At 38.5% G+C, this 27,455-nt stretch overlaps 2 protein-coding genes across 2 annotated transcripts; one reads left to right on the forward strand and one right to left on the reverse strand.

The window, feature by feature from the left end:
* Positions 1–555: 555 nt before the first annotated feature.
* LOC138366253 (small ribosomal subunit protein eS1-like) lies at positions 556–9,817 on the reverse strand. Its single transcript, XM_069327215.1, has 5 exons — positions 9,654–9,817; positions 9,383–9,486; positions 4,080–4,276; positions 2,560–2,847; positions 556–725 (listed from the first exon to the last, which is right to left on the reverse strand). The coding sequence occupies exons 1-5, from the start codon at positions 9,800–9,802 to the stop codon at positions 573–575; spliced, it is 891 nt and encodes a 296-aa protein (XP_069183316.1). The 5' UTR covers positions 9,803–9,817; the 3' UTR covers positions 556–572.
* Positions 9,818–10,443: 626 nt separating this feature from the next.
* LOC138366255 (transmembrane protein 192-like) lies at positions 10,444–26,733 on the forward strand. The gene is made up of 7 exons (XM_069327216.1): positions 10,444–10,572; positions 11,312–11,446; positions 12,616–12,732; positions 13,579–13,693; positions 18,707–18,871; positions 20,837–20,936; positions 22,304–26,733. The coding sequence occupies exons 1-7, from the start codon at positions 10,552–10,554 to the stop codon at positions 22,425–22,427; spliced, it is 777 nt and encodes a 258-aa protein (XP_069183317.1). The 5' UTR covers positions 10,444–10,551; the 3' UTR covers positions 22,428–26,733.
* Positions 26,734–27,455: the final 722 nt, after the last annotated feature.

Below are 27,455 nucleotides of genomic sequence, written 5' to 3' on the forward strand. Positions count from 1 at the left end.
TCTGGCACATACAAAAATATTCATTAGATTCACCATAAACGTATTTAAAATTGTTACACCACATCATTAGAGGCCTGGCCGGGGACCGGGCCGTGGGAAAGTTGAGCCCCGAAAACGGTATCAACAACCTAGATCAGTGGTTCCCAACCTCGTCACCAAAGGACTCTACACCAAAACTGACTCCCCACTGTGTACTCATCCTACACACAATAGCAAGCTAGTTGCTGAATTACATTTATTAATGGATAACTTAAAAACTTCAATCATTGTTTTAGCGATTTATATTATTGGAGAATATAGCAATTTCAATTATTCAGTTGCACAAAAGCATACAGCCATGTGTGTGGTGAAAGTGAGCAGCCACTACACCAGATCATGCAGAAGAATCTAGATAATTTTAAATTCTTACTGTATATTTCAATAGACAAAAAATAATTCTACAATCCCAGTTAGTCAAAATACTTTACAGTACTGTGAATATTAATGTGCAATGTTTTTACACATACTGGTTTCTTAAGTGATCTGTTGGATGGAGGTGGTGAATAATACAATAAATCAATCCTTACATTTATTTAAACTTTGGACTGAACTGGAGGTTCATAATTATCAGGACGGTCCACCTTGGAACCAACATCCTCACCAGTGGTTGTGGCAGATTTTCCACTCTCGCCATGCATCTCCAGCAGCTTCCCTAGATCAAAACGTGGCTTCTTCAGGACCTTTACCTGGGGGAAGAAATGTAAATATCACTAACTTCTCATTGTTGGAGTTGAGAACAACATTAGTAGGCGCACGACTCGTTACCTTGGAATAACGTACAACAAATGCGGAGACATTTACCAATCCACCAGTCCACAAGTAATTATCAAAAGGCAATGTAGCATAGGGACAATTGACCGCGAGGGACGGTCGGAAAGCAAGACACACTCGTCCTGGAAGTTGGGACATTCAACAAGACTGTGCACGACCGTAAGAGAAATAATGCAGTTTGGGCCAGGAGCTGCAGCAGATATTTTTACATTACCTCAATGCACAATGGAATAATATTAATGTGATGGCTCCTACTGATTTTGTCATAGATACATTCCTCATTATTTCAATGTCACTGATATGTTAATTTACTTTTCTTGCAGTATTATTTAAGTGTGCCATTTGAGAAACTTATGTAAGAACATGTGTGGAACATCAGTGTGCTCAAATGTGTGTTGCTAATAAATTCTAAACATTCTAACAATAATAAAAAACTGATATTACATTGCGAGCACACACAACCACCTACATTTTAATGTACCATTTTGAACCACTGAACATTTCTGGAAGGTGTAATAAGCTCGTACCAATTACCAATGTTCATAACCCTTCATATTTTGCATGAAGTTGTAACTGCACACACACACACTGAAAATATTATATTTTCTTGGTATTTTTAATGCCTTTACAAAGTTTTCAAGTGCATCGGGTTATCAATGTTTGATATATCACAGAATGAGTAGAACGTAAGTACACACACATTAGTAACACTATTATGTGCACAATATTATACTCTTTTGAACATTAAGTTACTGCTTTGTGTTTTATCTTTATATATATTCTTCTATGACAATCATTATTAAATGATATTGCAGTGCTATGAGCTGCCACTGTGTACCACTCGGTACAGAGCTCCTCACACACAAGGAGTGCCCATTTTTTCTCAAGAAAATCTGTTTACTGGAGGCCTGAGGAAGAAGACAAGAGCCCTGTGCACTGGTGGGATTTATAAAATTTACGTCGTACTTCCCAGATTGTCATATGCAGTTGAAGGGTTAAAATATCAAGAAACAAATGGTTTCTCTAGTAGCAGTGCTAAAGCAAACAAAGTAAATGAGCACTGACATCATGTTTATGAACTTTTCTTGTGGGTTTCTCAAAACTATTGGAGCTGTCATGTGCAAATCCTACTTTGATATCAAATACTGTCCCAAATAACCACCAGTACATGGGCATTCACTAGTTTTTTCTTCTTCAACAACTGGTATACCTCATAAATAACTAATATCTTACATTTTATAAGTTACAGGACAACCTGGACTTTGGAATAATTTATCTGGAAATGTAAACATGAGGTCACTGGCAGTACGTACTCTATTTAATATCCAGGTTAAGTTCACACAAATCTGGGCCCAACTAAAACACAAGTGTCGGATCCTGTGGGAGTAATTCATTCACCAGGGTCCTAAAGATATAGTGAGATAGTTTCTTTATCAGGGGTAATTACTGTCACCCTGCATTACTTAACTGTCCCACCATTTCTCTGGAGGATGTCATTTGCTAGACCTCTAGCTATTAATACCCGCTTGATGGGATTCTGGGAGTTCTTCTACTCCCCAAGCCAGGTCCGAGACCAGGCTTGACTTGACCCGTGTATTTTTACCAATTAGGATAAAAAATAATAATATCCAAGAATATATGGCCGACAGCCCACGTGTCTACAAAAGACGAAGAACAACTACAAATAAAAAAGGTATCATCTACTGGTATTTACACAGTATAAACAAACTAAGAATAAGGGGTCCGTACCTTACGAATATGTACTTCCTTGAGGGGATAAATGAGGTTACAAGCTTTTCGGATATCATCAGCCATCGAGTCGGGGATAAGCTTGTTGACCACTTCCTTCAGTTCACTACTGTTCACAGCACGTGTGATGATGTCCACCATCTTCTTGCGGATGTTCTTAACTTGTGTGTGTTGGGCATAGGCAGTCTTCCTGGTTTGGCTTGTAACCTTTTCAGTAAAGCCAATGCAGAAAACACGAAGGATGTAGCCGTCGGTTGTCTTGACATCAGCATTAGCTTCAATGCAAGTCTATAAAAAAAATGAAGTCTCTTAGAGCAGTGAGGATTTAGGAATTTAAAAAAGGGGTAATATTAAAATACAATAAATGTATTCATTTGTAAACAACATCGACAAAAGGAATCTATCATTTGTCAAGCATGTCCCATCACCAACCACTTTTCCCCACAAGTGGCCACCACATCCTCTAACCTGGACCACTGACATCACTAACCAACATTATTGTATGTTGCCTTTCTTCAATGTCTTCTCTGCTCATTGTACCTATTTCACTAGATCTCAAACTAATTAAATGTTTTAATATAGTTTCCCATGAGGATAAGGCAAGTTAATTATTAATAGAAAGTATTAAGTCAGCATGACTGCAACACTGTCCTTTTATTCGTTTCAAGATAGGAAGAAGGTAAGGAATGGTGCTAAGCCATCTGGACTGGGGATCAAATGCCAACCTGCAATACTCGAGGCCGTTGCTGTAAGAATCAAGTACAGTACTGTACTAGCAGTTGTTTATCATTTCAATATTTTGTCACCTATGCAGTTGAATGAATGTATAGGTGAAGATGAATGAATTCATCAAAGGATAAATTACAGCACCCCGGATAACTTTTAATTTTTAAATGTACTGTATACTATAGGGGTATTAGCCTGAACCTTATGTAGCCTAAACAACCCCTAAAACCGGCTTTGAACTACAGTACTACCAAAAATAATTATCTGAAATATTTTAAGTAAACTTAAGATTGTACTCTAAATGCCATCACTGGTACAGTTCTCTAGTCAAACCCATTTGTATATTTTAAATGTGCAAGGCATCCCCCTAAAATTCTCCTGGCACTAACATTTGTTATTACACATTACATTTGATTTCAAATGTAATAACACTTTTGCTGCCCAGGCACACAGCACACCCCAAGGCAGGCCATGCAGTGGCCGTCAGCTCGGCGTCACACTACAAAACACCCTTTAGCTTTCGTACCTCAATTTTTGTGCTACTTCATTCAATGTGGTATCAAATTGTTCGCAATACAATGTTCTAAAGGAGTATTTACAACTAGCACTTATACTTGGTGTCCTTCCTTTTACCAACTTGTAGAAGACAACACTTCCAGATCTACTGCATATGCTAGACCATTTGGGGCAAACCCAAGGAAAACTTACTTTGCTACATATGAAATCCAACCAACTAGGATTTTCATTAACACAGGATTAGACGACTCAATTCACCAAAAGGTGAACATTATTACCTGCCATTTCTTGACCATGGATCGTAGTTTATCAGTTGTCAAATTGAATCCATGGAAATTGCAAAGAACATTCTTGCCCTGGACTTCTTCAGCAATAAGTCGGAACTTGCGGAAACTCCTCTCGGCATCTGCTTCATTTTGAAGATCAGCAAGGGAGACTTCAAACACACGACCTTTCAGGCCTTCAGAAGCAATCTCTGAAAAAAAAAAAAATTTGATACAAATACATATAGGGTTAGGCCATATTTATTCATATCCTTAACCATTCTACTGTGCATTAAACACACTTTGGCTTTGTTGCTGTGAACTTCCCTTTCACAGTATATACTCAAATGCTCTAATCTTTCTAACAAACGTGACCAAACATAAGCTTACCCTTCCAATTATCTTTCTTTCCCTTTCCTTTTCTTCTCTCTTTTCTGTTCATTGTTTTCTCTTACGTTCCCTTACTATCCTCTTCTTATTCCTAATACTATCTCCTCATTCGGTAGTTATAATAGGAGCTGCCTTGTATGGGCCAATAGGCCCTCTGCAGTTCTTATTCCTACTATCCCCCTCTACTACACCTTACTTTGTTCCTCACCTCTCTCTTGCCTATTTATTGCCTGCATCTACTTCCTCATCACAATCGACTTGAGAATGGTCCAGGACAGACCGAAACGTCGTCGTCCCTTCACTTTCTAGTGTGTGGTATGGTCAACACACTTTGGCATCGTGAAGACATTCGCATAATAAATAAAACAATACACGCAGTTCGAGGCATGATGCCAATGCCATCAACAATAAATTTGTGCTCATTCTTATTAGTATAAACTTTGCAAGTGAAAGAATTTAACATTGGTTGTATGCTCACAGGCAACGCCAGACCTACAAGCTATGCGCATGCAAGATAAATCAGTCCCCGTGGCATAGTGGCAAAATGCTCACCTCACGATCGCCTTGGCTAGGGAGGATTTACTGGGTACCAATCCTTCAACTGTAGCCTATGTTCACAACAATAAAATGGGTACTGGGTTGTTAAATGATTTGGTGGGGGTCGTATTCTGGGGAATACTGTATTGGGATAAGGACCTGTCCGAAACACTATGCATGCTAGTGGCTGAACAAGAATGTAAGAACTCTTATATAAATAAATAAATCAGGGATGCAATCCCTGATCATGGAATTTGTTGACATAAGGGGCCATGGTACCCGAAAATCCGATGAAAAATGGAATATTTACGAAAAATACTACAACATTCTGGCAACACTGTGGTCCAAACAGTTTAATGATATCTTGAAAAATAACGTAATTAGAGTCAAATTTCCCGCTGCAACTTTCGTGAATCTGGTCCTCGCGCCGTGAGTACGCCGCGGGGTATTGTATCTTACGTTGTAGATGTCTTATTTTTCGTAATAGCGTTGAAAATAACATGTTATGCATAAAATGAATATAAACTAACACATATGGCAACACAACATATGGTCTGACACGAGGGTGGTGCAGTCAGTGACTGCGTGTCTCTCATGGAGAGAGGATGTATGCTGACGCGCTCACACTATCTCCCAGAACATGCTATTTTTGCTATTTTTAGCTATTTGTACTGCAATATGACTTACCAAACGAACAAGAGAAAAGCATTGACAGCTAGATGCATGCGAGCTCTCCATACGAGCTGGCCGCAATGCGTAAATCACCAGTCACGAGTGACAGCAGGTTGAGTAAACTTGTCGAGCGCGCTACGCAACTCCAACTTTTACAACTAGATCTCGTTTCACAGCCTTTATTTATTATTCTATTTACATGAAACTTGCACATTATATGTAGAGTTTACGCCTCTATAAACGCATGCCATTATTCTTATCTACGTAGATTTATTGATTTTATAAATAATGATACACTTCATTTTGTTGCATACGTTTTTGGGAAACTTTTATAAAATCTGTATTATTGCACTAAATACATCTGGGATAATGATGTGACATGCAAATCTTTATTATATAGTAAGGTCATAGCTGAGTGTCGTATAAATGATTTTGGTTCACAATTGTGGGCTGTGAAATCAATTGAACATGGTTGAAAAATCCTTTTTTTTTCGTTTTTTTTTCTCCGTCTCTATTTAGGCTGAGATGCTGAAACTTGGCCTAGGTGCAGCACCTTTCACATGTATCAGGATAATAAATTATGAATACCCTACAACAATTTCTTATATCCTGGTACCATGGCCCCATAAGTTGTAAAAGCACACATTCAATATTTTTCTTTTAAATTGTAAAAGTTTTTAACATTTTTTCAAATGTAATGATGCTTGGGCTGTTAATATTTGTATCACAGAAAGTGATACAAGAATACTGGTACTCGGATATACAGCATTCTTGTCGTGTGCTAATACGAGTTGAAATTTGTTCAATTTGTTGTTTCAATTAGTTATTTAACTTCAATTCATGATACTAGTTCAAATATCAAATACATCTTCGAACAATACAGTTTTTGCTGTTCAGCACTATATACACTATATCAACTTTTTAGGCACCATAACTAACCGATAAACCATTTTTGGGTCGTAATATCAACACGGCATGGGAGACACATGATACAAACAGGTGCCCCGGTAAGTCATCCGACACTAGAAAATGCTTCCAATACGCTACACACATTACTAAGACTAGCAACAGAACTGCTATCATATTCCTGAATAAATGAACTAAATCCTGAATATGAATATATTTCCACAAGGTTATAAAGGAGCACGAGGTCATTTCATGATGCGTAGATGCACGAAACAGTGGCAATGTTCTCTCTTGCCTCATGCTGTGATCATCGATATCTGAACATTATGTACACAAGTCTTTTTCACAGTTAGGATCAGTGCTATTACTTATTTTATTCAGTATTACTCAACCTAATTCTGTAGCACAGCACCTCATGGACCTGCAACCTCTGTGCAGATATTCATCACGCAGGGTTCACAACCTGAGGTTGTAACACTATAGCACTCTTCGAATGCAATGGACGTTTTATTTTTCTCTCTCGAGTCCAAGCATCGGACATGATGTGCAGTCGATAAAAACACATTTGTATAAAATTCCTTTATTATCTGATAGACTTTAGGATAGTTTCAAAATGAGCGTCTTTAGTATGCACAGTTTGATACCAAAATGAAAGATGTGACACAAAACTGTCAGAACACTTGAAAGATTATAAATACGTTTTTGGTCAAAATTTTTGAAATATTTGTTAAAATTCTATTTATTGTGCTATTATTATGGGACTAGTTTTAAACTGCGTACCTTTAGATTGCGAACAATTTGATACCAAAATGAAAGATGTAACAAAAATTTATGTCAGAACACTGGAAAAATATAAACAATTACTAAGGGCTCACCATAGCCCATGCTGCTTGGAACTTTGTTAAAAGTAGCAAATCTTTAACAAAAACAATTTTGTGATGAGCGTCCAAAATAAAAATGTTAAAATTCCAGTTATTGCTCTATCATTATGGGAATAGGTTTAAAATACGCGCCTTTATATTCTGAACAATTTTATACCAAAATGAAAGACATAACACAAAAATTGATGTTTTCAAACTGAACGAGTATACATATTAGACCGAGGTGTGCAAATTGGCGCTTGTTCACGGGTAATTTTAGGCTTTGCTGTGGAGAGTCACGGCGTGCGTTTGGACATTATATGTATATACACCTTCAGGGAATTTAATTGCAAACAACAACAATACTAAAACGAACAATGTGGTAAAAGAATTAAGGTGAGAAAACTGAAATGAGTATACACATTTTACGGATTTTGTGCGCTCACTGGTAACTTTCGCAGACTTTAGGCTTTGCTGCGGTGAGTCACCCAAGGCTTTTGTACATTATATGCATAACTGTTAAAGGATTAAATCAAACTTAATCCAACCCAATCTATTAAAACAATGATAAAATTGCAATATATATGTTTTGATTGCGTACGAGGTGTGATAATTTACAAGTCGGCACAGGTTCTGGACATTTATCTCCACCAGAATCCATGGTTAGGAAGGTCTTTAGGTATCCTTATATGCTGTGAATGAAATACAAAGATTGTCCCCTGCAATAACAAGCCCGTGAACCAAACTCTCGATTCATGAGCGTTCATCGACCAACTGCTCTGGGGCGGTCACCCGAAGCCAGCAGAGGCATGAGATGCCACAAATATATTTTTACATATATATTCCCATGTTTTTGATTGGTTTGCTTTTTCAATATTATTCAATAATGTGTCTTGATACATATATATATATATATAATAAAATGCTTAGAACAGCTGAATGTTCAATATAAAGTCACTATGCTGCATACTAGACAAAACATTATTTTAGCTGTTATACTGTACACACACACTATATATAACTATCTACATTTTCACAATTACAAACCACCAAGGCATTCTGGTGGGTCTGGTAATTAACATGTGGTCAGTTCAGCCTAGCAATGCATGTTTTACATGAAATTGTAACTACAAGCATTGAATATATATAGTATATATAATACTGTCACAAATTTTTAATGTTATACTATGGTTTTCTTTAAATGGAACGGGGACGCTAAGCCCCGAAATCGAGATAACCATGTGGGTCTAGCCAGCAATCTAGAAACATTCCAAGACAACATGAGGTCTTGGCAGGTGTAAGATAACCACATGCCTCAGATAATCACCCATTCTATATTTTTGTTATGGTTAGTTTTGAAGAGTTGAAGCACAACCAGCGCTGTAACTCCTCGTGCCAACGCTGCATCAACCACTTACACAACTTACAAAACATGTCCAGCTTTCTGCAACCCTCGCACCTTTATTTAGTTATTAGCAGCTTTTGAGCTCAAACTTCACAACCTAACTTCTTATAACCGCAATGTTTCACAGTTCAAAGCCGTTCTAATAAGAGCAAATAAAGCCACCACGATACCAGGTTGACGTACGGGTTTACCAAGTGCTCGTATACGTAACGTTCCTCGAGCACCACTACTACAGGCTGCCAACCTCGATACTCTTGGAAATACAAAAAAATAAAATAGGTCACCAGGTTTTAAAATCTGATTTAACAACCCAACTATCCATATATAACAATTACAACACAAGCTTGGCCTCAAGTATACAATTTGTATAGTTATGAGTATGGAACGATTGGTATCAAATTTCCCCCAATTTTGAGTACGTGGTTGCAAGGTTAAGGCCGACCATAGGCCTACCTGGCCAGCAGTAGGCCGTGTGACCCCCAGGACCATCACATGGCTACACGTGCCCCGCTACTCTAGGCCTATACAACACTTAGGAAACTACTTACTGGTGCCCTGAGTCCTGTTAACGAGGGTCTTGCCCACATTCCTGTTGAAGAACAGAGCCGGAGACTTGACATCGTACCAGTCCTTGCGGGTGAAGGGGTCGATCCTGTGGAAACACAGAACAAGACATTTGTTTACACCACCCGAGCAATCCCCATCACATCTTTATATCACCCATCATCCACCATATTCTACCCGCCGGGCCCTCGTTACTTGGTCCCAGGCCTCCCCGCGGCTCCCGGGGCCCGCTACGCCATCACGAGAAACACTTACACCTTCTTTTTGGACCCCTTCTTGCCCGATTTGTTGAGGCCCTTGTTCTTGCCGACGGCCATGGCTGGAGGAGCGGCGGTAGAGGAGACCCGGAGTGTTGTGGACGTCGGGTAGGAGGTTCCTCCCCACCTCCTCTCGCCTGAACCCATATTATCCCACCATTAAATTTGTTACTATTATAATTACATTTGTTAAATATTATTAATTGGTTATTTGTTAGTTTTAGTCATGGTTTGGGGTTGTTTAGGGTTGTTATTGGTGTGTGGAGGAATGGGTGCGGGAGGGTTCAAATATAACCCACTTGAGGTAGTGTGTCTACGTCACAGTGATGTTACTCTCTTAGAGTATTTATAAAAAAAATTTTTTGCTTGTTAATTTAGGTTAGTTTAAGTTTGTAATGGTGATTTAGGTTATGATAGATTACATTAGACTGAGTTAGATTGGTTACGTTTAAATATGTTACAGTAGATCAGGATTTTTCAGATTACCTGAAGATAGGTTAGGTCAAGTACATGAGGTAAAGATAGACTAGGTTAGCTTAGCTCATGATAGACTAGAATAGCTTAAGCAAGAATAGATTAGGTTAGTTTAGCTTAATTTTCGATAGCTTAGGTTATCATAGAAGAAGTTAAGCGAGTTTCAAAATTATTGATGACGTAGAACACCCACTTATTATGCTCTTTTTGGACACCTCAAGATCCCTAGCCCATTCCTCTCTCCTTCCTCCCTACAAACTTCTAAAAAAACAAATATAATAGCCCCTTACATATCCATAAAATATGAAAACCACCATATTTTTCAATTAAAGCTTAATTTGCAGTTATTTGGGTTAACGATGATGTGGAGAGTTTGGGTTTGTTTTGATAGTGTCGGCTGAGAGTCTCCTTCAACACGGCTGATGGCGACCCACCACTCTCAGGTCTCTATCACACCTCTCACGCTCTTTGTCATCTCTTTTTACTAGTTGACTATGGTTATAGGCGCCGTAATTGGGGTGTGGGAGGCCCTCAAGGTTGTGGGGAAGGCGTGGGTTAATATTAAGTCTTGTTGGCAGGGCCGCGTTCACAACCGCATCACTCGTTTGTGGGTACACGCCCTTATCTGTGAGTTCACCCGCGTCTGTAGTCATACCCGCACAGCCTCGTCTGTACCCACTCAGATTCTTCTATACCCACGTCTGTGGTCATACCCGCACAACCTCATCTGTACCTACAGTCTCGTCTATACCCCTACATCCTCACGTACCCCGTCACCTTTCACTTGTACCCCAAAACCCTCACTTGTACCCCACAACCTCACTTGTACCCCACACCCTTATTTGTACCCCACACCCTTATTTGTACCCCACACCCTTATTTGTACCCCACACCCTTATTTGTACCCCACACTTTCATGTGTATCCCTCCACACCTTCACTTGTACCCTACACCCATATTTGTACCCCACACTCATGTGTACCCCCACACCCTCATCTGTACCCCGCGTGCACACTGCCCTCAATCTCCCCCCCCCCCCCCCAACACACACACACCTAGACCTCCTGTTTTAACCATGTGTGCATGTGAGTGAGGAATACAGTAACTCTCATGCCAGGCAGAACATAGCTCATGAGGCTATTTGGGGTTCACAACAATATGTATTTTTTACTTGTTGTACAGGGTTCTGTGGTGATTGGAGATGATGTCCATGTCAATTCTGCTGCGGGAGATGAAGAACTGCTGATTATTGGACAGGAGCATCATCACTACCCGTTGCCCATTATCCCAGCACTCTACACTAAACTGCTGATTTTGGTAAGGCATTACATAGATTCTATAAATCTATATCTTGTACAGTTGTACAGAAATGGTTGTGCATGTTTTCCTTATACATGATGCATCAGTTGACCTAGCAGTAAATATGTGCCTGGGAGTGTGGCAACTGTAGTGGGTGTGGCATACTGGCAAAGGTCAGTAGTTAACTTAAGGGAAAATGTTAATATATGCCTATGTGGGGTTATTCCTGACAATGGGAATTATATCTAAAATGCTGAACTGTATTTATTTTTGTTAATAATGTATGACCTTGCTTATCCGAAGCCCACTGACCCGAATGTTTAGGTTATCCGGCGAAGATTAAGGCTGGATATTCTGGCAAATCTTTGTTATTTTTGAATAGCAATTTGGATAACCAGAAATTTTGCAGGATAGTGCAGACTGGCTAATAGTACAGTTATAGGCCTACCAACAATGATGGTAATGGAGTCGTGTGAGGTCTAGCTGCCTGGCGAATGATGCAACAGTTGAATGGGATAAAGTTTGTACATCAGTATATCGTGGAGACATATCGCCAGGCTTGGAAATAGGATGTCTGTATAATTTTCTTATTATTGTTCTTGTTATTGCTAAAACAGTTGTCATTGTTTCTGTATTGCATTTTATTTGATATTGCTAATATGTTAAAATACACAACTCAGCAAAGAAGTTAGATATTTATTTATTTAATTGCTGTTTAAGGTGAGCCTTGGGTTTTGTGTGCCAAGGGTTCCCCACCCCTAGCCTCAGAGGACCTCAATAAGCCTTATACAGTACAAGCTTCTGGTCCCCAATATTGGGAATTACAGTGTACACTGCCAGTGCTCAGTAATCTAAATCATATGGGCTCCATCCCCCATTTGAGTTAGCCAACTTCTTTACCAGGAGCCTTTAACAAATTTCTCGTTTGGCAGAAACCCCAGTAACCTGAATTTCTGTTCAGGCTGAGCTGTAAAGCTCTCGGACTCGAATTTCAGTTTCTCATTCAGTACTGTATAATTTTTGTACCTGAATTCCTATTTAGGTTAAAGGGTCAGAATGGGAAAAAATTCAAACATGAATTCATTTGGATTGCTTGGAATTCGGGTTACTGGAATCTGAATTACTGGGCTCTTACAGTGTTGTATTGTACATTTCCTAAGTCACTTTCACATATAAACTTGCCTCAGATTGTGCTGCCAGCAGGGGGTTTCCTGGTGCCGGTGTTTCAGCATTCCAGCCCAGGGACAACGGATGCATTTTCTGCTCTTCAGTACCTCCATGTTGTCATATGGGGCTTTGTCATGGTACGTGATATCAAGAATTGTTTATAGTGGTTTGCCACGATATGTTTTTGTATAAATCTGTGCTGGTTTTTGTAAACGAGATAGTTTTTGTAAAAACAAGTAACACGTCAAATATATATATTAATGTACAGTATGTACCATATTTTCTGGCAGATAGGATGCAAGGTTTTCATAAATAAATTTGTCAAAATAATTACCTTGTGTGTAATGTACCTGGCTGGGAGCCAGCACCATGACTGCTAGATGCATAGCTAATGCAGTATATCGAAACATACTAAAATTGGCTGGACAGAAAATATCCTTATAAAATACTACACTGTTGTGTGTTATACATTGGCAAATATGGTACTTGCCCAGTTGAGTGTGTAGGGATCTACTGCTTGACCACTAATTGATATGTGTGATAACTCCCAAGCTCCATTTATTGTGTGTGTGTGTTTACATTTTAATCCCTTGTATACAGTTTTCAACTTCAAATAAAACCAAAATAATGTACAAAACTGTAGTACCCAACTCACATGAATAAAAAGAAAGGAAAGTGACGACATTTTAGACAGTCATGGACACTTATCAAGTTGTGCCAAGGAAGAAAAGGAGTGGCAATATAGATTCTATCTCCCTCTCTTACTTAAAGTGTCTATAAAGTTCCAGAATGGACCGAAACATTGTCATATTTCTTCTTTTCAAACGCGTGAATTGAGTATTAATTCTCAGCTGTGTTATTGTTATATTTTCTCTATACAAAATGGTAGTACTGTATTTTTGTATATACAGTATTGTATATATATATAGTTCATACAGGCACCACCATGGAATTAGAAGTAAATTTTATTTATTATTTTACAGGCTCTGACATGGTATATAAAGGCTGAGCACAAGAAGTCTCGTATCCTTGGCTACCACGATTTCTACAACATGACGAGGCACCTCCATAGGGTCACATTTTATATCCTTAGTGGGGGTGAGTTATGATTATATTAATTGTATAAACAAATTATACTGTTCAATAAAGGAATAAATAATGATTAATGATTGTTTTAGATATCTGACAAGTTATTCCCTTCTTTAGTTCAGTGTTTAATTGTTTTCTTATAAAAAAGCTATATTTTACTTGAGGCTTACCAGCATAGGTGTTTTGTTCTTACTATCTTAGATTTTCTGGTGTTGTCATCTTCAATTTTATGTTGTAATCATCTTAGATTTTCTTTTGTAACTGTATTAAATCTTCTGTTACAATCTTAGATTTTCTGGGGGAGCCCCCTTGAGGTTCCCTAAAGCAATTATCACTGATTTAGTGCCATTCTATTAGTTGCCATCAGTCATTGTCCTACTGGAGACCATGAGCCAGAGGGTTATCTTGAGGTTATCTTGAGATGATTTCGGGGCTTTTAGTGTCCCCGTGGCCCGGTCCTTGACCAGGCCTCCACCCCCAGGAAGCAGCCCGTGACAGCTGACTAACACCCAGGTACCTATTTTACTGCTAGGTAACAAGGGCATAGGATGAAAGAAACTCTGCCCATTGTTTCTCGCCGGCGCCCGGGATCGAACCCAGCACCACAGGATCACAAGTCCAGTGTGCTGTCCGCTCGGCCGACTGGTTCCCCGGTCGCTGGTCATGGTCATGACACCCAAAGTGTCCCCCCAAAGCGTCGGTGTGTTTCATCATCATAGAACTGAATGTGGGGTGGGCTGGCTGACCCGGTATGCCTCCCTTTCCCCATAAATGAGGGGAGGGGGGGGGGGGAACTATCATGTGCTAGTTTCACAAACTTTTTGTTGTTGTTGGGGGGGGAGGGGAAGTTATTTTGGGGCTCTGGTCCCATTTTTAACTATGTACAGTAGTCGTCTATTCTGGTTCACCTATCTTTTAGGGTGTCTCCCCCAGTCAGTGGCAGGTATGATTAACTTTAGGTGTAAAGTGTTCATAGGCCATCGCTCCCTGTGCTTCTTTGAGGGGCCCAGGTTCTGGCTCCTAGTCCCTGGTAGGCCACTAGAGCTCCGTAACTGATGGCACCTAGTAGTATAGCACTGATTAGCGTTTAATAGCCTCAACGAGCCTCTGGAGCTCACCCAGAAACTGGTATTTCATTGCATTCAACACTTTTTTTTTTAAGAAATCCAGTGGTGTGAACCCTCAAATTCACTACTGTCTTTACATCTTTTTCCTGGCCATATTAGCATTATATCATCCTAAATAACATTAAAGATGGTAGCAATAGAGTCCCTATGAACACAAGAATCATTAATAACATTAAAGTGTTTTGTGTTCTATACAAATTTTGACCAAATGTATGCTTACAAAGTGAGAAATAGTTGTGGATGATGTGAATAGATGGCTATTTCTACCAATCAATATTCCTTCAATCACAGCTGCTTCATTTAATATTTTCCATTATAAAACCAACCCACACTATTTTAACATCAATAGAGCGCAAAAGTAAACAATACGTGGTTTTATGACATTGGCTGTCGATAACAGCAAATTTGTACCGTATAACAAAGGTTGTGTACTGCCTCACTTGACTGTATTAGGCTACTGAAACTATTTTATCATCCACTGCCTCTGTTTACCTTGCAGTAAGTAGGTAATTGGCTGTTAGTCAACTGTTGTGTGTTGCATCCTGAGGAATGGTTAAACGCTGCTAGTGTTCGAGTAAGTTTTTACTCGGCTTTCCAACAAGCAAAAAATTTTTGAGAAACACGTTTTTTCTAATGCCAGGGGCAATAAATACCATTTGAATCATGATTAATTAATGAGAAAGTACTTTGGTAACTATATTCAATTGACTGCAAAATGTAATCTGCTAGGTAATGTCTTCCTTATTTTCTTATTTAAGTAAACCTAGTCGTGTTATTTCACGTTCTGTATAGTGAAAGGTTTTAGAATGCTTATTGACACGAGAAATGATAAAGAAAACTTTGGAAAAGTTACAAGCTAAGCATTGTTGGTGTGGAGATATGCCAGAAGCTCCATCACATCCAGCCTGACCTTGTCCTAATGGCATCACACGATCTTTTGGGTTGCCAATGTCACATGTTGAAAGGCTGTTTGGCATAACGAAGTCACTCTAGGCCAACTATTGACCTCTCACTGGACGCAACCAACAATAGCTGCTAACTCCCAGGCACTTATTTACTGCTACTTGAACAGAGGCATCGAGCAAAAAAGAAATGTGCGAAAACATTTTTGTCCTGCCGTGAGAATTGAACCAAGGACCTCTGTTGTGACTCGACTGTGCCACAATTATTGAAACACATAGAGGTATCAGTTGGTCTGAATAATTGGGGTTGCGCTAATTTGATAAATGCAGTCGGTTATTTACTACAGCAGAATTTGTGAAATGTAGAGGTTTAGGGATTTTGAATGGAAAGTGGCGGGTGCAATGAATACCCGAGTTAGGAAGAATATGATAAAAGGAGATGCTGCTTGAGGACTTCATGGAGAAAGTGACGGTGCTTATGTTACCTACTATCCTTGATGTATCTGTTGCATTATAGTGTATTCTGGCATTCAAATTCTTTGTTGAAATTTTGGATGGAGGTGGCCTCTACAACTTCTCTCAGTGCCTTCCTCTTGTTGACCACCCATACTAGGTAAGAGTGTTTCCTTACATTTCTTTGGCTCATTCGTATTTCCAGCTGGATGATGATAGAGCACTTGGCCAGGATTCATGAAGCATTTACCTATCCACCTATGAAATCTGTTTATTTTTCCTTGATCGTGACAACTTAGACTGTTTATTAAAAATTTACATGCTTTAAACTTTACATGCTTTAAACTTTACAACCCAAAGTTTGTTACTATTGTCATGGAAGTTCTCATAGCACGTTGGAGCTGGTAAACTGTTTAACAAATATAAACAAAGCCGCCATGACTGAAGAAAGATGTACAGTACAGGTTTCAAAAGTGGATATGTAAATGCTCGATGAATGCTGGTCCTCCTGAGAGTTTATTCAGGGGAATTTGACTTTAGGAGAAGAGTTGGGAAAGAGTATGTGAGGAAATAGATTGAGAGTGACTAGTACACAAAAAGCAATAGGGATTATACAATGGTGGAATACATATTTTAAGAGCAAGTGATTGTTTTTGCATTGTGTTTAAATGACTAATTACCAGAAGCACCCTTCACTTAGTTGTATGTTACCAATGGGTATTGCTGTGGATATTTTAAAGGGGTAGGAATTCCATGCAATGTTGCTTAGCATGAAGTTATAAGAAATGTAAGAGCTTTCCCATACATTGCTTTTGTCATCCATTTGGACTGGTCAGGTGAGTGGCCTTACAGCTTGCAGGTCAGCGTTCGATTCCCGATGGTGCAAGTGGTTGGGTATTGTTCCTTCAAACCCTCATATCTCTCACATGTGCTATATAGTCAGATTGGCTTAATGCTTTCTCTCTGAATTACTTACCTTCCCATTCAAAGTGCTATATAGGAATCTGCTGGAGCTGAATGTGACAAAGTCTGTTGGGCCTAACAGAATCTCACCTTGGCTACTAAAAGAAAGTGCAGAAGCACTAAGTGTGCTCACTCCATGGTGTATAACAGGTCACTGGAAACAGGAGACCTACCGGAAAGCTGGAGGTTGGCTAATGTAGTCTCAATATACAAAAAGGGTGACAAGCAAGAAGCAGTGAACTACAGGCCAGTTTTCCTAACTTGTATACCATGCAAGGTGATGGGAGAAGATCGTGAGGAAAAGGCTCGTAGAGCATCTGTAGGGAAATAGCTTTGTAACACACCACCAGTAAGGGTTCAGAGATGGTAAATCGTGTCTCAGAGGTTTAACAGAATTCTATGACCAAGCAACAAAAATTAGGCAAGAAAGAGAAGGGCGGGCAGAATGTTTTCCTGGACTGGAGCACTGAAGGTGCTCCAGTGGATAAGGGAGTATCTAAGCAGCAGGAAACAGCAAGTAACTGTGAGGGAGGAGACATCAGAGTGGTGAGATGTCACCAGCGGAGTCCCACAGGGCTCTGTACTTGGACCCATCCTGTTTCTAATATATTTAAATGATCTTCCAGATGGTATAGACTCATTCCTCTCAATGTTTTGCTGATGATGCAAAATTTATGAGAAGAATCAAGACAGACTACTGGACAGACTGGAGGAATGGTCTATAAAATGGCTACTAAAGTTCAACTCAGGAAAGTGTAAAGTAATGTAATTAGGCAAAGGGAGCAGAGAGCTGAACACAAGGTACCATCTGGGAGGTGAAATCCTGTAAGAGTCAAATAGAGAGAAAGATCTGGGGGTTGATATCACACCGAACCTGTCCCCAGAAGCCCACATCAAAAGGATATCAGCAGCAGCATATGCTAGATTGGCCAACATAAGAACTGCCTTTGGAAACTTGTGTAAGGAATCGTTCAGGACCTTGTATACCACTTAGGTCAGACCAATCCTGAAATATGCAGATCCTGCCTGGAGTCCATACCTAGTTAAACACAAGACAGAGTTAGAGAAGATTCAGAGGTATGCCACCAGACTAGTCCCAGAACTAAGAGGTGTGAGCTACGAGGAAAGGCTAAGGGCCCTAAACCTCACATCCCTGGAAAACAGAAGGGTAAGGGGAGACATGATAACCACCTACAAAATTCTCAGGGGAACTGACAGGGTGGACAAAGACAAACTCTTTAGCATGGGTGGAACACAAACAAGGGGACACAGGTGGAAACTTAGTACCCAAAAGAGCACAGATACATTAGAAATAATTTTGTCAGTGTCAGAGTAGTTAACAAATGGAATGCATTAAGTAGTGATGTGGAGGAGGCTGACTCCATACACAGTTTCAAATGTAGATTTGATAGAGCCTAATGGGCTCAAGAATCTGTACACCAGTTGATTGACAGTTGAGAGGCAAGACCAAAGAGCCAAAGCTTAACCCCCACAAGCACAACTAGGTGAGTACAAGTAGGAGGGGAGTACTGTACTCCATTTATGATATGAATTTCAATTAAGTTTTGTTTTCACAGGTAATGTGATTTTAATTGTTTTGGGAAGCCTGGTGAAGGATTACTGCCTCGGGGACAGCACTTCCAGCTGCAGCATGGAGATCTCCCTCACCCCTGTTAACTACCAGCAAATCATCTTTATAATGGAAATTTTCTTTGCCATTCCTTTTGTTATCAAACACATAGGTAAGATGTGTTTTGTCTTAGTATAATTTATTTGAATACAGGTGGTGGAATTACCAGATCAGCCTGGATGTTATGGCTGTGTAGGCCTTTGGGCTATGAGGACAAACAGGTTCAGGAATAGAACTCTCGCAATCATCAACAGGACTGAAGGACAAACTTACTAACTCGTTGACATAATAGAGCCTAATGGGCTCTGGAACCTATACACCAGTCGGCGTCACAAACTCTCCAGCCACCCATGTCAGCTCGGCTCCCCGGCTCTGCTTGTATGTCGCCTTGGGATGCAAAAGGGATGGAGATGTCTGTCATCACTTTCCTGCTGCCTCTTTTCCTTTCTTGTCACAGTTCGCTGGCCGCTTCCTGGCTATTCCAGGCAGAATTTCAGCAGCAAAAGCTGATATTGCTCTCAAGGCATTGGGTGGACCAGCTTGCTCTGCAGAAACAAGCATTTCTTTTCATGCTTTATTCTGGACTATTACTCCCATGTACCCAAGTGAGTATTCATCAGTTAGCCGCCAGCTACTCGTTCTTTAGAGACTGGCGTAGGTCCATGCTCAGGTTCTTTTGGGTTGGACATAGATCTCTGCTTTTTGCTTCCTTCTAGCAAGTGGTTGGGGTTCTTAGGCTGGGTACCTGTAGTGCATTGGACACAAGGAGAGATTGCCTAAGAGAACTTGATTGAGTCTTGGTATCTGGTGGATAGAATGCATGGTTATAACATTAATTTTAAGGTAAATACCATAGATTATGCAAAAGATCATGGTAATAGGGCAGCTGTACTTTAAAATTACTTTCAATAAATGAATAATGAAACATACTAAAATTATTTTTGGTATGTTAAATATCCTTATAAAATAGGAGTTGGTTGTATGTGGAGGTGCATCTTATGCCTTGGAAAATACAGTAACTAGTTCTCTGCATTCCCTTGATTGGTTGATTAGCACAGCTGAGCACAATATTTTTGGTTCTTGAATTTTTTCTATTGGTGTTCCTGGCTAAGATACCAAACTGAAATTGTTTATGCTGAAAGGCATACTTGTATGTTGCAATTTACTTTGTTGGGACATTTACTGTTTTTAATTGCAAGAGTACAATATCTGCAATGTTTGGGTGTTGTCACTTCTTGACCCACACTAGGAGGGCATCACAATGTCACATACAAGTTGAAACTGAAATGGCAAAAGTATTGCAATGTGGTGACACATTATTGTTTTTTAGTTTTTTGGACTACTGTACTTTGGAACATGTTTTCCAGTATGGCCAACTTGCCATATTATGTTATAGTTGATGCAAGCTATATTGCACAACTATTCTTAAGAGTGTTGTACAAGCAAGGGTATTTGTTCTCCCAAGTCCTTTTACTTTTATAAATAATAATTTCTTCTATTGAATATGTATTATTTAAAATTATACAATAAGTTCATTATCAGAATATCAATTTCTCTACATAAAATACTGTACTGTATTATGGAATAAACGCACCATAAAGAAAAACTAATAGTTGGAAACAAAAGAATGCTTTCAGAAACTGGCTGAATGCGTATAATGTAATCACCGAGTATATAGGGCAATAAAGGCTTGGATGGGGACCGGCAGCTTGATCAAATGTTGTAGCAAATAAGATTCTAGCTTGTCTGGTTGTAACATCATAAATAATCATTTTAAATAATGTGTGAATTTTCTCTAAAAGAAAATCAAATTTTCTATTCCTGCGAGATCTTGTTGGAGTAAAAGATCTCGCAGGCATTAGGTGGAATGGGAAGGTCTATAGGAGCTTACTCATCCTCAAAGTAAAAAAAATTAGTACCACTGAAGAAATCTTTTATCTCATGCTAAATAAATAGTGTTCCAGGCTTGGTGCCCTCTTTTGATTGTTACTTTAACCCTTCCTCTTCCAGGATGTCCAATTGGGGCCTTGTGTTCCATGTGTGTGTCCCATATCTGTTAATAATTGTTGTCTTACAGTGGATGTTGTCCGATTCAATGTGGCGGATTCTCCCCCAGACACCCTGGCAGAAGATGTGGCATTAAGATTCACTCATCCCGATTCCTATGTAGGGGTCAGGTGAGCATAGTTTATTATTTATTTATAACCTTGCTTTCCCTAGTATGTGAAAATGAGAAACAGTGTAATAATGATGTATATGTGTAAGCATGAATGTTGTACTACTGTAATTTTGTTTTCAAATACTGTACTGTACTAGTACATTGACAAGTATAGCATATGCAAATGTTCTCCAAAATAGTACATACAAATTAGTTTACGTATACATAAATACTAGCTGTTATTGTCAATATAAGGGCCTCTGCTAAGATGCTCTGTTGAAAGTTTCGAGATTCAGTGTACAGCACGAGATAGTTTTTTAAATGAAGCTCTATTCAATTTGTCTAATCTAGTATGCATTTGCTGGACGGTAGAGCAACGGTCTCGCTTCGTGCAGGTCGGCGTTCAATACCCGACCGTCCAAGTGGTTGGGCACCATTCCTCCTCCTACCTACCTTCCTCCCTACCTCCCTTCCTTTCCCCCTTTTCCCTATTCCATCCCTAATCCTTATTCTGATCTCTTCCAAGTGCTATATAGTCATAATGGCTTGGTGCTTTCTCCTGATAGTTCCCTTCCCTTGCCACAAAATAGCTATTTCGAAATGGAGATTGTTTTTCCAACTTTCGCTGACGTCTGATCGTCAGTGTATCTCTTTCTTCGTTGATGTCTTCAGATAGATTGCTAAATGCTGTCTTAGATATACAGTAAATTTTTTATAAATATCAAATTTATCACACTACACTCCTTATACTCCAGTGTAGTAATTATTAATTATGTTACTGTGTGATTAAAGGGATATCTGATAGATGGATTAAATTAAAAAAGGAATTAGTTTACAAAATATATTTGAGATTTAGTTTTGCAATTGATGCATTCCTGGAACAATTCCCCACGAATATTAAATTTACGCCAAGTGGTAAATGTACTCTTTCTGAAGAGGCTACAGAGCCTGGCAACGGGAAGCCACCAAGGAATCCACCAGAAAGAGGCGCTTCATTACATTCCGTGATGTTTTGTTTTCCTATTTCAATAAAGTACATATTTAGATGTTATTACAGTGTTTTCCTGTCACTTCTCAGCCTCAGATATATTGTATAAGGTGTATTTATACACTCACTGATGATGACGATGATAAAAATGTAAATACAGGGGTATTACCTTTTGTTTTCCTTATTAGTACATACTGGCTTTATGAGTGATATTTAGTACATTTTAAGCCTCCTCTGGCACAGATGGTGCTAAATAGTCTTCCTGGCTTGGTGCTACCTTTTTTTAATTGCAGTACTGTACTTGCTTTTTTATTATTACATCTTTTGTTTATGAAATCTAACATCTTGGTATGTAGCCAAAATATTTTAAGAGATAACTAATTACAACTTTTTTTCAGGGGTCCAAGTAATCTTGAATGGGTTCTTGAGCGTCAAGCAGACTTGCTGCAAGTTCTTCGATACAGAAACTCTGTGTTGACTCAACAAGTTTATATGCTCTCTCAACAAATTCAGCATGCTTGAGTAATGTAGCAGGCTTCCACAGAAACTCGGTGATGACTCGCCAATTTGCCCGTACTCCCAACAATTTACCATGCTTCAATGTAGCGGCACTGGCTTCCAAATCCAGTATTTCTAGGATGGATTTCTTGAGTATATTGATTGTTAGTGTCCTTGATTTTGTAAATACTTCATGCAAGTGATCCAATGCCAAATATTTGAAAGACATTTGTGTCGTATTTGATTATCAGTAATATCAGATAGTCTTTTATGGAGTGCGTTGAATAACTATTGGAAATTTATTGCCAAAGTTGCTTATCAAAGAGACTAAGCTGTATTTTTAAAAACAATAGGTGCAGTATTTAAAAAAAATGAAAATTTTATTAAATTTGTAATTTTGTATAATGGTCTTGATAAATGACCAAGACTGGCTGACAAACTGTTTTATATATTACATAGTTTAAGTAATTTGATATAAAAGTCGCCTGCTTTATATTTAAGGTCAAGATGCATCAGTATCCTATATCAACAATGTTTTTATGGTGGATTCCATGGTTCTTGTTGAGATTTATTACACTACGTCTTTGTAAAGCTATATTTTTACTGTAGCAAATCACTTCACTTAATCTCTGAGAAGTAGCCTTTATAGTTCAAGTATTTGAGCTCAAGTTTGTATGGGACCACTTTTACGTTTATTAGCATATCAAAAGGTGGATTTTGCTATTGGGCTCTTTTTTTTTTTTTTTTTTTATTTGTTTCTTCTTGAAAATGCTGTCCTTTTGTGTTATGGGCCATATGATATACTGTATAAAGTGAGGTATGTTTTTATTGTGTAGCCCCCATTGAATAGTGTTAATACACAGTCACTGTTCTTCATGCATAAGCTAATGCAAATGAGATTAGTTGTTTACATTGTAGGATTGTCATTTAACCGTTAAATATGGCTCGGCTAATTAACCCTCGCAATGCTCTGCGATTGTAGTCATTTAAGGGTTGCTGTTTATTAACAACATCACTAGCTATTTTACATGAGCCTCCAGTTGTCATGTACCATGGACTGATTGCATCACCTTGTGCCAATGTTGATATATTGTGTTGTGCTAGAAATATATACGGAAAGTATATATATTTTTTTAGCCTAACAGCTGTGCTAGAGTTGAGGTTGTTTGCTTATGCAATGTAATTGCAATGCAGATTGCATATTATTGAACACTGTTGTTTATGTAACCTTTTTATGGTTTACTGTACCAATGTTTTTCTTTGCATATATTACATCAGTGCAGTATGACATAGAGGTTAAATTGACAAGTGAATAGTCATATTAATGTGAGTAATTATTTGTGAATCAAAGTGTGTAATATATTATTTTAAATTACATAAATATGTAGTTATTCTCCAGTTGGGATACCTAATGGTTTTCCCAGGAATTATTTTTACCAATGGCATTCTTTGTGCAATATCTGCAAAATGGCCTTGTATATCACCTTGGAAATTTCAATTTTGATATATGGTGGAGGAAGGAAGGTGCCTATTATTTTGGGGACATTTTAAACACAGGCTTCTCCAGGAAGGGAAAGACTTTGAATGATATCCTATGAGTGAATACTCCGAACACAGACAAGATTTTGACACGCGTTGTTGACTAGAGATGCTTCCACCAGTCTCAGTTGTGAACAGAACACTAGGAAATTTTGCAGTAGAACCAAATGTAGGCTCATTTTTTTGAATATTGAAAGAATGGTCAAAGATATTCAAATTAGATTTGGAATGTCTTAAAATTGTAACATATGCTAAGCAAATTTTCATCTTCATGTCCCATATATTTGTAAAGTTATTTGGACCTCAGACTACTCCGTATACCCCCCCCCCCCCCCCATATGTATGCTTCATAAACCCGTCCCCCCCCCATATGTATGCTTCATAAACCCTTCCCCTTCCCCCATATACCCCCCTCTGTATATATCCCCTGTACTCAGTACAGTGCCCAGCAATCATAGCAAGCCTCATACTTGTTACACCGCCCTGTTTGTGTCCTGTGATTTGCCAGCTCGGGGATACCTTTCTTGATTACCCTTCTTGTGATGGAAACGTATCTAGTCGTGATTAGATGCTAAAGTGAATTATAACTTGCTAACATTAATTATCTCGGGCATATCATCTTCTTTCTTGTCATTACGTATTTGAATTTGCCTCCAGGTAACCGATTTAAATGACATTTCAGATGTCATTTAAACACGTAACACGTAAAATACGTAAACGCGTAAAATACACGTAAAATAAATTGACTGAATTTTGAATTTTGTTATAAATGGTAAGTGATGCTTTGAACAATAAGGAGTAATACTAGTAAATTTCTAGAATAATCTAGTTTTGTCAATTTTTGACATGTGTGTCTATATCACTTTTAACAAACAGTGCCTCAGCAAGTGCAATTATATATCTGTCTAGCCAAATAGAATTTTTACTATTTCTTTTTAAGATTATCTGTAAGAGTTTTTAGTTTTAATTATTAGGCAGCAAGCTGTATTGTTACCTTTTTGCATTTATTGAAGTCTTCCATAAAATATTATGGTTATTTTCACATTGCTTTGGAAGAGGGAATGTTTTTTTTCAGTCTGTCATCCAGAAACAATAGTAGAGAAACAATAGAAACAATAGTAGAGTACAGCAACTATTGGTCAAAACATACAAAAGCAGACTCTTCTACCCCAAAAAATTTTTTGCAATATTAATTTTGTAGAGGACACAAAACAAGGCAGGAACCCAACCTAAACTTTTATTGGTCCATTATAGGACATATATGTACTAAATTAGGCCTAAGATGGCATATATTTGACCTAGGACAGGTTAGATTAAGTTGAACAGTGCAGCCTCATTTTGCCAAATCTCCGATTGCAATACACACACTTCACGTTGGTTTACTCACCCGTTTCACTGAACAAGTACTTAGCATCGGCGAAGTGGGCTGTGTGTGGATTGCTTTGGAAGCTGGGCCAGAATTCACAGACTTATGGGAAAGTTGCCCATCATATGATTGGTTGAAATTAATATTTCGCTCAGTGAAATTAACCCATTGAGCATGGGGAAATATTAGGGTTACCTTGAGATGATTTCAGGGCATAGCATCCTCGTGGCCCGGTCATCGACCAGGCCTCCAAGTGTATAAATAATAACTTGTAATATTGTTGCACTCATGATTTTAATAGATGGATTCAATGTTGGGGGGGGGTGGAATTGGAGCCTTGAAAAGACCATTGAGCATATTTAAAATTATATTCTATGATTTAGTGTCTTTTGACTTGTGGCTTTTGTTCACATACACATGGCCCTTTTACATTTGAAATTGTGGTTTTGAGGCCGGGGCATGTGAAATATGCTCAGTGTGGTGAAGTGTCTTTACAGACAGATTCTCCTGTTAGTTTTTGAGCAAATAATACATTTAAATTAAAATTGTAATCAGTGAAATTAACCCATAGGATCTGGGAAAAATTAAAGATTGAATGGCAACTGTTGTTATGGCTTCAGTCACATGTTAAACAATTATCATATATGAATGAAACATTAGGAGAAAGAAGCAATAATAGAACTGTACTTTCCTTGTCTTTAAAATTAAAAAATATTGCATCACACAAATACCTCCTAAAGGCATTTTCAGTTGCAATGAATCCTTCACTCCAATGAATTGGATGTTTGGTCCCATATAGTTTGCTGAATTAAGATTGCACTGCAGAGTTGCTGTACTTTTCTAACTTTTGGCATGCCATTTGGAGTACTGTATTCCAATAGTACAAAACATGAACTTTTGGGGGATTCTACAATCCATTTTTGCACATTCCACTACTAGTTGCTCTAAGAACTATCGTTTCTGGAGGATGGATTTGTGTTTTCAGAATATATAATTAATTTTGTTATTGCTTTTGGTTTAATTTTTTTATTTTATCTGATGCCACATTGCCTTGGAATGGCTCCATCTTTAAGGTCAGCCACATGCAGATTCTTTCCCAGAGGTAAAACGAAATCACAATAGCATGATGTACTGTATCAACGAGCGAATTCTGGAGCAATAGAGTGGGACCTGTTGCACACGAGTTTGGTCCCACCGTATTGCTCCAAAGTTGTCTCACTTTCCCAAATGTTCAAATGTCTTCAGGTGTCATATAATTCTTGTTGTCGTTGCTGATATTTACGCGAGCCATTTGCTACTTGCATCATGTAGACACAAAAGACGATGGATGAATTAAATGACGATGCACCCTTATGTGTGAAACATCGTCAATTGGAATACAGTATACTGTGTTTGTCTATATGAACATAAATAAATGAATCTGTACTTGGTGGTCTTTATTCCTAGTTACAGCTTGGGAAATGTGAATATCTGAGGGAAAGCAGTGCTTTGGAAATGTGAATATCTGAGTGAAAGCAGTGCTTCCCTTGGCAGGCAGGTGAGAGAATAGATGTGAAGATATTGAAAATCACAAGGAATTTAAAGCAATGAAAGAAAAGTATGGAAAAGTTGCTATTTATGCAGAATTCAACATGGAAAGTGTGAGGAAATTGTAACAAATTAGTCATATTGCTATGCAAGTGAATCCAAGGAAAAGAATACAAAAATTTGAAGATTAATTCCCTTTTTCTTCCCCTCTGTTGCCCCTCAATAAAATCCCTGTTGAATTGAACACCTTTGACATTGCTCATCTTGCACCTTTTTGCTCTCGTATCGGCATCCCGAGTGATATAGGAACTTATGAATATTCTGCAACACAAACAGTGCTATATAGTCTTCCTGGCTTGGTGCCTTCTTTTGATGATTACTTACTTTGCTCTCATACTATCATCTTGAATGATATTTTGGAAATGTTTATATATTTTGTCACACAGGGCTATATAGTCTTCCACGCTTGACATATACTTTTGTTAATGACATTTATTCATCCCTTGATGTTAGTGCTGCTCTGGGTAGTTGAAGCCAATTAGTCGTGCTACTGAACATCTTTAGCTGAAATGTTATTTTGTTATCTTCTATTGTATTTTGGGTATATTTACATGTACCTT

This window comes from Procambarus clarkii, chromosome 19 (assembly GCF_040958095.1).
Source record: "Procambarus clarkii isolate CNS0578487 chromosome 19, FALCON_Pclarkii_2.0, whole genome shotgun sequence".
In the NCBI taxonomy this organism is placed as follows: domain Eukaryota; kingdom Metazoa; phylum Arthropoda; class Malacostraca; order Decapoda; family Cambaridae; genus Procambarus; species Procambarus clarkii.